This window comes from Silurus meridionalis, chromosome 12, assembly GCF_014805685.1.
Source record: "Silurus meridionalis isolate SWU-2019-XX chromosome 12, ASM1480568v1, whole genome shotgun sequence".
Taxonomy (NCBI): domain Eukaryota; kingdom Metazoa; phylum Chordata; class Actinopteri; order Siluriformes; family Siluridae; genus Silurus; species Silurus meridionalis.
The window spans coordinates 26,141,018-26,154,752 of NC_060895.1; the positions used below are offsets into that span (position 1 = coordinate 26,141,018).

A 13,735-nucleotide genomic window follows, 5' to 3' on the forward strand; every position below is an offset into this window, starting at 1 on the left:
TCACCTCTCTGACTGCTTTTCCCTCGAGCTTAACGCCCAAACATCAAAAACTCATAATGCTAGAAAACATCTTTCATTCTCAAAACCATCCCCTGGGGCCACCCCATCCCACCCCACCCCTCTCCACTCTGCCCCACCCCTGACTTTAATAATAACTCATATCATATCAGATTGTCAGGACAGAGGAGACACATGGACGCGACGCGACACCCCGAGTCCTGTATTTACTGTGTTTAAAAGTTTAAAAATAGAATGTTAAAGTTTACACAAGAAAAAAAGAACATTCCTCATAATGTTTCTAGAAGAAGTCCTCAGTTTCAGAGAGATAAAAAGTTGCGGGTAACAAAATAATCACTTTTCCTGTCCTGTTTCTCAAGAATGGGATTCCTGAAGCTGAGGAATTTTCTGGATTCTTCACACACACACACACACACACACACACACACACACACACACACACAAAGGTGGAGATTTCACGTTTAACGTGATTAGCGCTGCCTCGGGGATTCCCACGCTGGGTGAGTGAGTGTTTGTTGAACCAGAGGAAGACAGGATTCAGTCCCTGTGTGAGTAACACAGTAACGAGCCCCAGTGCTGGAAGGAGACGAGAGACTGCTAATCAGCTCATTAAGCTAACACTGATAACGCCAGGCAGGAGTTTAGTGCGTGTAAGTGCTCCGTACGTAGGGAACCACACTTCAAATGGAGCACAGCCGAGAATCCGAATTGTGTTTAATCCTGCAGTTTAGGGAATAAGTGATTATCAGATTATGAGTACAACTCATTCAGTGGAGAGAGAGAGAGAGAGAGAGAGAGAGAGAGAGAGAGAAATATGGAGGAACCAAAGAAATAGAAAGCATCCCAGGGTCAGTATTCAGACCCTTTTCCAACAACACTTGAAAATCAGCTCATGTGCCTCCCGTTTTTATTGATCGTTGCTGTGATGTTTCTACACCTTGACTGGAGTCTACCTGTGGAACAGTTGATTGAAGACATGATTTGGAAAAACACACACATCTCTAAAGAAGGTCTCACAGCTGACAATGCAGATCAGAGCAAACCAAGCCATGAAATCAAAGGAACTGCTGCAGAGCTCAGAGACAGGATTTTTGTAAGCCACAGATATGGAGAAGGCTACAAAAACATTCTGCTGCACTGGAAGATTCCCAAGAGCACAGTGTGGCACAACCAGGACTCTTTTAAGAGCTGGTGGAGATGGACAAAGTTCCAGAAGGACATGCATCACTGCCAGGCTACACTGATCTGGGCTTTATGGACGAGTGGCTTGACTGAAACTTCTCAGCACAAAATCCATGCAAGCCCACTAAAGGACTCTCAGACTGTGAGGAACAAGATTCTAAGATTTGGCCTCTGTTATAAATGTTATGTCTGGAGGAAGCCAGGTACCCCTCATCACCTGCCCAAAACCATCCCACAGTGAAACATGGTGGAGGCAGCATCATGCTGTGGGTTTTTTTTGCTGCAGCAGCAGCTGAAAGACTGGTCAGAAAGCTGAATAGGGTAAAGTACAGAGATCTCCTCAATAAAAACCTGTTTCACAGCACTCAGGGCCTCAGTCTGGGCAGAAGGTTCACCTTCCTACATGATAAAGAACCTAAACACACAGCCAAGACAACACAGGAGTGAATTAGGAACGATGATTAGGAATGTCCTAGAGTGGCCAGCCAGAGATCTGACCTGAACCTTATTGAACATCTCTGGAGAAACCTGAAAGTAAGTGTCCATGGATGCTCCTCATCCAATATTCTCCAGACAGAAAGGATTTGCCCAGAAGAATGGCAGAAAATCAACTAATCCAGATATGTTAGTAGCTTCAGAACCAAAAAGAGTCGAAACTGTAATTGCTGCCAAAGGAGCATCTAATACTGATTAAAGCATCTGAATACTTATGGACGTGATCGTTCAGTTTTTTTATTTAAAAAATATCGGTTCTCTCTTAACCACACCCACTATATTCATCAGTTTTTCCTAAACCACACCCACAATATTCACATTTACATTTACATTTACATTTGCGGCATTTATCAGACGCTCTTATCCAGAGCGACGTACAAATGTGCTTTGAGTCTTTAGTAATGAATAAAACGGACATCTAGGGGAAGTTCATTCCACCACCTCGAGATGTGTGCGAGATGTGATGAGGTCACTGAGGTAAGATGGTGCTGGTCCATTTTTGGCCTTGTAGGTAAGCATCAGTGTTTTGAATCTGATACGTGCAGCTACTGGAAGCCAGTGAAAGGAGCGCAGCAGTGGAGTGGTGTGGGAGAACTTGGGCTGATTGAACACAAGTCGTGCCGCTGCATTTTGGATCATTTGCAGTGGACGAATAGCGTTCAGGGGAAGACCTGCCAGCAGAGAGCTGCAGTAGACAAGTCTTGAAATGACAAGAGACTGAACAAGCACCTGGGCAGCCTGTGTGGACAGAAATGGTCGAATCCTTCGGGTGTTATAGAGAAGAAATCGACAAGAACGAGCAACATTAGCAACATGTGGGTAGAAGGACAGTTCATTGTCCATAGTTACCCCAAGGTTACAAGCAGTGGCTAAAGGGTAGAGCAGAGAGTCATGAAGTGTTATTTGGAGATCTTGACCTGGAGATGAATCACCTGGGATGACCAGCAGTTCTGTTTTGCTGGGGTTGAGTTTTAGTTGGTGAGCACTCATCTATGAAGATATGTCTGACAAGCATGCTGAGATCCGAGCGGAAGCTGTGGTATCTGATGGAGGGAAAGAAAAGATGAGTTAAGTGTCATCTGCATAGCAGTGATAAGAAAACCCATGTGAGGATATGACTTCACCAATGGAGTGGGTATAGAGGAGAAAAGGAGGGACCAAGTACCGAGCCTTGTGGGACACCAGTGGTGAGTCTGCAGGGCAGATGTGGATCCTCCATGTTACCTGGTATGAGCGACCTTCCAGGTAGGAAGCAAACCATTCCCATGCTGTTCCGCAGATACCAAGGCTCTTGAGGGTTGACAAAAGTGTCTTGTGGTTGACTGTGTCAAATGCTGCTGAAAGGTCCAGGAAGATAAGTACAGATGACAGCTTGGCTGATCGAGCAGCATGCAGTTTCTCAGAAACAGCCAAAAGGGCCGTCTCTGTGGAATGTGCCGCTTTGAACCCAGACTGGTTCGGATCATGGAGGTTGTTCTGTGAGAGACAGACAGACAGTTGGTTAAAAACAGTGCGTTCCAGAGATTTAGAAAGAAAGGAGAGAAGTGATACCGGTCTGTAGTTGTTGATGTCTGATGGATCCAGAGCAGGTTTCTTCAAGATGGGAATGACCCTTGCTTGCTTGAAGGTAGTTGGTACATAGCCAGATGTTAATGACCCATTCTCTTCACCAATTCTTTCTAAACCCCACCCACAATATTCACCAATTCACTCTAAACCCCACCCACAATATTTACCAATTCACTCTAAACCCCACCCACAATATTCACCAGTTCTCTCTAAACTCAACCCACAATATTTACTATTTCTCCCTAAACCACACCCACAATATTTACCAATTCACTCTAAACCCCACCCACAATATTCACCAGTTCTCTTTAAACCACACCCACGATATTCACCAATTCACTCTAAACCCCACCCACAATATTCACCAGTTCTCTCTAAACTCCACCCACAATATTCACCAATTCTCCTGAACCACACCCACAATATTCACCCATTCACTCTAAACCACACCCACAATATTCACCAATTCACTCTAAACCCCATCCACAATATTCACCAGTTCTCTTTAAACCACACCCACAATATTCACCCATTCACTCTAAACCACACCCACAATATTCACCAATTCACTCTAAACCCCACCCACAATATTCACCCATTCACTCTAAACCACACCCACAATATTCACCAGTTCTCTTTAAACCACACCCACAATATCTGAGGGTGATGTCATCATTTCTGTTTTGTCTCATCAAAAATAAAACCCTGCATCATTCTGATGTAAAGAAATCTACTTTGAAATACTTTCTAACGTTTTCATTTATTGTGTATTTTCAGATTCCAAATAGACATGAGTGTAACATCACAACAAACGCCCACACACACACACACACAAAATAGATTCCTGATTTTATCTCTCGACACATCTCACAGCTGTGCTGCAGCGTCGTGTTCTGAAACACAAAAGGAGACGAAGAGAAAGCGACAGCGAGAGAAAACGGCTTGCGCTCTCACTCCATACGCCTGTATCTGGGTCATGATTATGCAGAGTGGGAGAGAAAGGGAGAGATGGAGAGAGTGAGGGAGAGGTGGAGGCGTATTCTCAGCCTGAAAAGAACAGCGGAATAAACTACTCTCCAAAAACACAGAGTAATATCGGATCCGTGATTTCAGCCTCGTCTGGTTTTGTATGATTCCGAAAGTGGCGAGAACAAAGGAGATGTTCATCTGCTCCACATGACTGACACGTCCATTCAGTAACACACAATAAATAAACACACCGTTGTCATGGTTTCACCAAAAAATAAAAAGGGTCCTCATTTTTTACTAAAAAGACAGACAGACAGACAGACAGACAGACTGAAGTGTTACTTGCATGATAATGTTCTGTTCATTGTCCAGGGAACATCATAAACACCATCTAGTCATACTTAAGAAGATAAAGTGAAGCTCTGCAGTGTGATTTCATATCTCTGTGATATCAGATACGCATCTCCAAGTATAGCTTAGTTCACAAACTGCTTTATACACACACACACACACACTAACACAAACAGAGTACCGACTCTGTGCAGCTGGAGATGTTTCTCATCAACATCCTGGAGATCCATGAAATTCCGGAGTAAGATCAGGAGCTTTGAGGATTTGGACTGTAGTTAATATCAACAGTCTGCTACACTGACTCAGGACTACAGTTTGCTCTGATCTCCATCACTGCACCTCAACATCGTTTATCTGTAATAAATGGACATTCAGTGGCACCCAGATGAGGATGAGGTTCCCTCTTGAGTGTGGTTCCTCTCAAGGTTTTTTCCTTCTGCATCTCAGGGAGTTTTTCCTTCACCACAGTCGCCACCGTCTTGTTCATCAGGGACAAACTTACACTTATAAAGAACATCTTCATTTATTTTGAGACAATGTTTATTGTTAAAGCGCAATTTAAAAAAAGAAAATGAACCATCTCACCTGGATTTAGATGTGATGATTATGGAGGCAACATCATCTGATGTATCACTCCATCACTCTCCTTTTGAACAAATATCTCTTACAGAAACTAGAGGTGTCGTTGTTCTGTTGGGAAAGAAAAGATGCTCCCACTAAGTGTAAACCAGATGGACGGCTGCATGTTGCTGCAGAATGCTGTAGTCATCATGTTGGTTAAGTGTCTGCTCAATTCTGACTAAATCGCCAACAATGTCACCAGCAAAGCCCCTTCACACCATGGCACCTGCTCAGCCATGCTTCATAGTGGAAGCCACACATTCAGGAACCGTCCGTCCACCCTCTGTACGTCTAACAAAGACACAATGCTTAGAACCAAACATCTCACATTTACACTCTTCAGACCAAAGGATAGTTTTCCACTGTTATAATGTTCCTGGTGTTTCTTGGTCTAAGTAAGTCTCTTCTGCTTGTTGTTCTTCAGACGTAATTTTTTTTTGCCGCAATTTGACCATGAAGTCCTGACTCACACAGTCTTCTCTGGACAGTGGAAGTTGGAAATATGTTTAACACTTGAACTTTGTGAAGCATTTATGTAAATGAGTTGTTTCTGAGGCTGGAAATTCTAATAAATGTATCCTCTGCAGCAGAGGTAGCTCTTGATCTTCCTTTTCTTGGACAGTCCTTGTGAGAGCCTGTTAAATCATAGAATTGGTTTTGGAGACTGCACTTGGAGATAACTTTACGGAATTTTTACAAACGTCTTTTTAACGGAACAAAGACTTTGCAGGATCCACTGCTCTCTGTTTAACACAAACTTGGCTCAGTCACAATCCCAGACAGCGGATTTCTTCTCTCTGGCTTCAGATTACATCGAGCGGATTGCGTAGCGGAGATATCGGGTAAAATAAAAGCTTCTACATCAACGAACATTGGTGTACAGATGTCACAGTGCAGCCCAAACTTGGAATCACTGTTCATAAAGTGTAAACCGTTTTATTCACCGCAGGCCAACATGAGTGATGCACTGCAAAACCTGGCAAACCAAATATGGAGCAAAAACACCCGGATTCGCTATTTATAATCCTTGGAGACTTTAGCAGAGCAAAACTAACACTTGAACTTCCAAAATACAGACAGCATATTAATTTTCCCACAAGAAAAAAGAACACACTGGATCACTGCTACACCATTCTTAAGGATGCATATGGCAGCCTTGGGGAACTCCGACTGCACATCCAGTGACAAAACTGTAAACTCCTGAATTTTGCAGATGATACAATGCTCATTGGACTGCACCGAGTCTGCATATCAGCAGGAGGTGAAGCGGCTGGTGTTATTGTGCAGTCAGAACAACGTAGAGCTAAACACACTTAAAACTGTGGAGATGATAGTGGACTTTAGGAAACACCCCTCAACACTACTCCCCCTTACAATATCCAACAGCCCTGTGTCATCTGTGGAGACCTTCAAGTTTCTGGGCACTACCATTTCCCAAGCCATGAAAAGGAAGTCCAACATTACCTCGATTCTGAAAAAGGCCCAGCAGAGGATGTATTTTCTACACCAATTAAGGAAGTACAGTCTGCCACAGGAGCTGTTGGTGCAGTTCTACACTGCAGTCATTGAATCTGTCCTGTGATCATCAATCACCATCTGGTTTGGAGCAGCAACAAAACTGGACAGAAACAGACTGCAGAAAACCGTTAAAACAGCAGAAAAATCATTGGTGCTCCTCTGCCCACTCTCCAGGACTTGTACCACATAAGAACCAGAAACCGGGCAGGAAAAATTACTACTCACCCTCCGCACCCTGTACACAACATCTTTCAGCTCCTTCCTTCTGGCAGGTGCTACATAACTCTGTTCACCAAAACTGCCAGACACAGGAACAGTTTCAGCTTCATTAACAACTTACTATAATGATATTCCCTGCTTCATATCTATAAGTGCTGCATCATCAGAACAGTCCACAAAACAGTTTGTGTTATTGTTAGCTGTTGGTGTACTTTGAGTCACCAACAGCTGGAACCAAATTCCTTGCGTGTGTGGAAACATGTGTGAACACATCTGGCAAATAAACCTGATCCTAATTCTGATTCTGAAGTTATAACATTTTGTCACCTTTTACATATTACATCATCGTATATCACATACTTGTCTCTGATTGGTCAGAAGGTGTGTGTTATTTGTGTATAACAGTTCCATGGACCCTGTCTCTATCACAAACAGGTTTTTGATTTGCTCCATATTGGTTTCCATAGTAACAGCTTCCTTGTTACAGGGCAACATAATATACTGATATATGATACATGAGAACTCCAGGTTATAGCTGCTATAGTATAAATGAAAACATACATTTTCTCCTGAATATTAAATCGACCTGTAAATGGGACTGTGGGATGTTGGGTATAGATTCTAGTTGTAGTTGAATTGATTCTACCCCTGTTTTGTGGGCTGTTACACTCCAGGGGTAAACACTGTACTGTGCTGTGTATTCTGCCTCGGATTCGTCCCTCAGCATGGAGTATGCAGTGTGTTAGTCCTCTGATTTATGATCTGGTTCTAAGACCTGCTCTTCAACATGATTTCCTTGTTTAGGAATCCACTGGGTTGGGCAAAATGTTTTACTGCCCAACTCCAAAATGCCCCACTCCATTATACATCTCCTCTATGCCCCCCCCCCATTATAGCCCTCTCCTTTATACCCCACTACTCTATACCCCTCTCTGTTATACCCCACTTCACTATGCCCCCCTCCGTTATACCCCACAACTCTATACCCATCTTTGTTATACCCCACTACTACTACTCTATGTCCCTCTATGTTATACCACTCTCCTCTGCGCCGCCCCCAATTACAGCTGTGTGGATGATGTAAGGCGTCTGAAACACATTCAAATAGAGCAGTATGACTCTTGCTGCACGTTCCTGTGGAGAGGCCTTAGCTCACCTTCACATTCTCTGCACAGGTTCTGGCACGGAGAATACACCGTCGCTGTCAACATCAATGACTACCTGGACGTGTATTGTCCATACTACGAGGACCCACAGCCGTCCAGCCGGATGGAGCGCTACATCCTGTTTATGGTCAACCACGAAGGCTACGCCACCTGCGAACATCGCATGAGGGGTTTTAAACGCTGGGAGTGCAACAGGCCGCAGAACGTTGACGGGCCGCTGCGCTTCTCTGAAAAGTTTCAGCTTTTCACGCCATTCTCACTCGGCTTCGAGTTTCGGCCCGGACACGAGTACTACTACATCTGTAAGTGTCCTGATGCTGACATCAGTGATCTCAACTACTTTCTGTCGGCACTAAGTCAATGTAGCATAAAATATACAATGTTTGATATTTTAGATTAATTCCATTCCCTGTTCATCATATCAGAGCTCCAGATACACGACTCCACTGCACATTCTGTTTCAGAACCTCTCAGAGGATATCAAAAGTTTGCAGACACCTGACCATTAGATTGCTATGTGCCTCTTTTTGAACATCTCATTCCACATTCAGTCCCCATGTGCTGTTATAATTAGCTCCACTCTTCTGGGAAGATGTTCTACTAGATTTTGTGTAGATCTATTCAGCTACAAGGGTGTTAGCAAGTCTCTCCTCTATCTCTCCAGTATCTCAACTGTATCTGTATCTGTCTTTCCTCTTTCTCTCCTGTATCTCTCTAGTATCTCCCATATATCTCTTTCAATATCTCTACTCTATCTCTCCCCTATCTCCCCTGTATCTCTTCTCTATGGCTCCTCTATCTCCCCTGTATCTCTCCTGTTTCTCTTCTTTATGTCTCCAGTATCTCTCCTCTATATCTCCAGTATCTCTCCTGTATCTCTCCTGTCTTTCCTCTATCTCTCCTGTACCTCTCCTCTATCTCTCCTCTATCTTTCCTGTATCTCTCCTCTATGTTTCCTATATCTCTCCTGTATCTCTCCAGCATCTCTCCTGTATCTCTATTCTATATTTCCTCTATCTCTTGTATCTCTCCTGTATCTCCAGTATTTCTCCAGTATCTTTGCAGTATGTCTTTATTATCTCTTCTCTATATCTCCTGTATCTTTCCTTTATCTCTTCTGTATCTCTCAGTATTTCTCTAGTATCTCTCCTGTATTTCTCCTCCATCTTTCCTTTATCTCTCCAGTATCTCTCCTCTATCTCTCCAGTATCTCCCTGTATTTCTTCTGTATCTCTTCTCTATCTCCCTGTATCTCTCCTCTATCTTTCCTTTGTCTCTTATCTATCTCTCCAGTATCTCTCCTCTATCTCTACAGTATCTCTCCTCTATCGCTACAGTATCTCTCCTGTATCTCTTTTTTATCTTTCCTCTATCTCTCCTGTATCTCTCCTGTATATCTTTATTATCTCTATATTATCTCTCCTCTTTCTGTCCAGTATCTCTCCTCTATCTCTTCAGTATCTCTCCTGTTTCTCTCCAGTATCTCTCCAGTATCTTTCCAGTATCTCTCTGATATCTCTCCTGTATCTCTCTAGTGTCACTCTGGCATGCTCCAGTCTTTTAAAATTCAGGTTGCAGTTTCATCGAAGCAACTCAAGCTCCTCAAGGTCACAATCTGATGCAAGAAGTGTGTCATTAAACGCCTGAATAAGAAACAAAGACGGAGATGGATGCAGGAGCTTTCTCGGGTCAGCAGCCAGAAAATCTGGATCTTTAACAGCTTTTTTTTATTCTCCAGTGGAGAATTAAAAAAAACGTGTTTTTACATTTCCCTAGAAAAGTACTGAAAGATTTGATTAGTCTGATTAAAGCAAATTTTAAATAGATTGAAAAAAAATTGCAATTTCAGTGTTGTGCTCGTAAAAAATAGTAACTAGTTACAGTTACTCGTTACTTCATTCAAAAAGTAACTCAGTTACTTTGTTGATTATTTACACCAAAAAGTAATGTGTTACTGTTAAAAGTAACTTTTTATTTTTCCATTAATCCCCTTTTATGCGTTTATGGTCTACAAACACAAAACTGATTTAAACACAGAGTCATTTTTAAACACTATTTTATTAAAGTCAGAGCAGCACAAACTGAACATATCACAAGGATTTCTGAAATAAAGAACAAAACAAGCTGAATAATAGATTCACAATCAAACACTAAAGTGAGCTCTTAAACATGTTCCTTTCACAGCTGAAGTATGAAAACTATCAACAATGTAGAACAGAACACCGGGTTAGCGATAGCTTCTAGCTCCTCAGGCATGGAGTTCCTGGAGGAGCTTCAACAGATTGGAGTTGCTGTTTATCGCAGTAGATACGAGCTTCGAACCAGAAAGACACAGCTTACATTTGACTAAAAAGTTTTTGTCTTTATACTCAACTAAAGTGAAATAATGATCATATTTCCACTTTGAGAAACTCGTCTTGCTCTCGCCTCGACTCGCCATTACTGCCGCACAGACCTGAATAAACAAAGACACGCCCACAGTGCGTCTTCATGTTTACAGTGGTTCATCCACCAATCCTACAGCGCGTCTCTGCTGTAAACAGGTCAGACTGTAGTCTACACTTCAGCCCAAATTCATTCATTTAAACAAGTAATGGGTAACGCACCATACGGTAACGGAGTTACTTTATTTTTAAAAGTAACGCGTTACAGTATTAGTTACTGTTAAAAGTAACGCATTACCGGTAACACGTTACTAGTAACGCGTTACTGCCCAACACTTCTCCTAACACAGATGAGCAATTAAACTTCACTCACTATATCACATCATACACTGGCGGGCCGTGTATTTGGTACCTGGGCCTTTAGTGATGACATACTCCACTTAATCCACATCTTAATACACCACTATCACATCACGATTATAGAAACCATCAATAAAATACAAAAACCACAACATAACGTGGCATTACAGAGAGACATTTCACATATTGAGGTGAAAACCATTTTACTAAAGCAACAAACCCAGTTACACTCCAAACCTCTACACTACAACCACAACTGTGCACCTACAACATCTGGAGCAGTTCACAATCAATATTTGTCTAATAACATGACAAAAACATTAAAAATGTAAATAACATACAACCTACTCACCAGAGATGCAGACTCATAATGTGCAGCGCCCCCCAGAGGCTGTAATCCAGTGGTACCGCTCGTATTCACTGGTCTGGAAGTGGAGAACAAGCGAGCTGCCCTGTGAGGAGAATCTGAAATCTGATTGAAGAAACAGAGCTGTTGGTAATATTCTCTATGGTAAAAGTCCAGCAGTACTGATTCTGAAGGCTCTGTGTAGATTAGATTCACATGGCAGCACATAGAGACTGAAATCTGATTGGACAAAAAATCTAACATCCACATACACGTACTGAAGCAGTGCAGCCGAGAGAAACACTACCACATGAAGAGAAGAAACTGATGGAATAAATTAATAAAATTTTATGAAACAAATATTAGAATTTAGGTTGTAAATGTAGATCAGAGCTTACATTTTCATTTACATTTACATTTACAGCATTTAGCAGACGCCCTTATCCAGATCGACGTACAAAAGTGCTTTGAGTCTCTAGTAATTAATAAATCTACACTGTACACAAAATTACAAACTTAATATAAATATAACTCTTGATTTCTACAAACTTGAAAAGTGCTCATTTAAGTGTTTCAGGAAGAGGTAGGTCTTCAGTCGTCGCTTGAAGGTAGTCAGGGACTCTGCTGTATGGACATCTAGGGGAAGTTCATTCCACCACCTCCACCGCCAGAACAGAGAAGAGCCTTGAAGTGTACTTACCTCTCATTCTGAGAGAAGGTGGTACCAGTGGAGCAGTGCTGGAGGATCTCAGACAGCGTGGTGCAGTGCGAGATGTGATCAGGTCACTGAGGAAAGATAGCGCTGATCCATTTTTAACCTTGTAGGCGAACATCAGGGTTTTGAATCTGATACGTGCAGCTACTGGAAGCCAGTGGAGGAGCAGCAGTGGGGTGATGTGGGAGAACTTGGGCAGATGAACACAAGCCGTGCAGCTGCGTTGTGGATCATTTGCAGTGGACGAATAGCGTTTAGAGGAAGACCTGCCAGCAGAGAGTTGCAGTAGTTCAGTCTTGAAATGACAAGAGACTGAACAAGCACCTGGGCAGCCTGTGTGGACAGAAATGGTCGAATCCTTCGGATGTTATAGAGAAGAAATCGACAAGAACGAGCAACATTAGTGACATGTGGGAAGAAGGACAGGTTATTGTCTATAGTTACCCCAAGGTTACGAGCAGTGGCTGAAGGGGAGAGCAGAGAGTCATGAAGTGTTATTTGGAGATCTTGACCTGGAGATGAATCACCTGGGATGACCAGCAGTTCTGTTTTGCTGGGGTTGAATTTTAGATGGTGAGCACTCATCCATGAAGATATGCCTGACAAGCATGCCGAGATCGGAGCGGAAGCTGTGGTATCTGATGGAGGGAAAGAAAAGATCAGTTGAGTGTCATCTGCATAGCAGTGGTAAGAAAACCCATGTGAGGATATGACTTCACCAATGGAGTGGGTATAGAGGGAGAAAAGGAGGGGACCAAGTACCAAGCCTTGTGGGACACCAGTGGTGAGTCTGCAGGGGGCAGATGTGGATCCCCTCCATGTTACCTGGTATGAGCGACCTTCCAGGTAGGAAGCAAACCATTCCCATGCTGTTCTGTGGATACCAAGGCTCTTGAGGGTTGACAAAAGAGTCTTGTGGTTGACTGTGTCAAATGCTGTTGAAAGGTCCAGAAAGATAAGTACAGATGACAGCTTGGCTGATCGAGCAGCATGCAGTTTTTTTTTAGAAACAGCCAAAAGGGCCGTCTCTGTGGAATGTGCTGTTTTGAACCCAAACACATGAGGTTGTTCTGTGAGAGACAGACAGACAGTTGGTTAAAAACAGTGTGTTCCAGAGATTTTGAAAGAAAGGAGAGAAGTGATACCGGTCTGAGACTGAAAATACCCTTGATTAATCACCTTAAAGAAACAATAAGCACAGACCAACACTCTAGAATCAACTGAGTTAAATAGATAAACAAAGTTAGAATCCTACCTTATCAGAAGAGAGTAGATTCAAGATAGATTCTGAAAGTATTTAGGCCAGCAGAGAAAGATTTGCTGACCCTGACCACCCACCACTGACATCATAACGCACACAATCTTTGAGACTCCGCACACTATATTACATCGTAATGCACATAATCTTTGGAACTATGCCACTATATTACATCACAATGCACATAATCTTTGGAACTCCGCCCACTCTCCCACACTGAATCTCCATAAATGTAATAAATATGAAGTTAAAAAAAAGTATCAAACTCGAATTCTAACAGGAGAAGCTCAGATCTCGTATCTCAGAGCTTCCTGTTTCCACAAATATATTACATTTCAAATCTACAGATCTGATATCCAATCTGTTTCCCTTTAAATCCAATTCACTTTTTACTTGCTGATGTCGGGTCTAATAGCAACCCACACATTAGATAAGCACCATCTCGACTTCTGTACTGTTTGTGTTTAAAACAGTAAAAGAGGAAACACTTGAGTATTTTTTATGGTGACGTGTGTCTGATTGTTTGTCTGATTTATGGTCCGTCCCTGCAGTCAGACTCTCCGG

General features: G+C 42.5%; 1 protein-coding gene across 2 annotated transcripts in view; it reads left to right on the plus strand.

Annotated features, from left to right (window-relative positions):
* Positions 1-13,735, plus strand: part of efna2a (ephrin-A2a) — a 71,523-nt gene that overhangs the window by 51,976 nt on the left and 5,812 nt on the right. For both annotated transcript variants that reach the window (XM_046862143.1, XM_046862144.1), the window contains one exon: positions 8,118-8,410. In XM_046862143.1, coding sequence (XP_046718099.1) covers positions 8,118-8,410 — 293 coding nt within the window. The remainder of the gene's footprint in view (positions 1-8,117; positions 8,411-13,735) is intronic.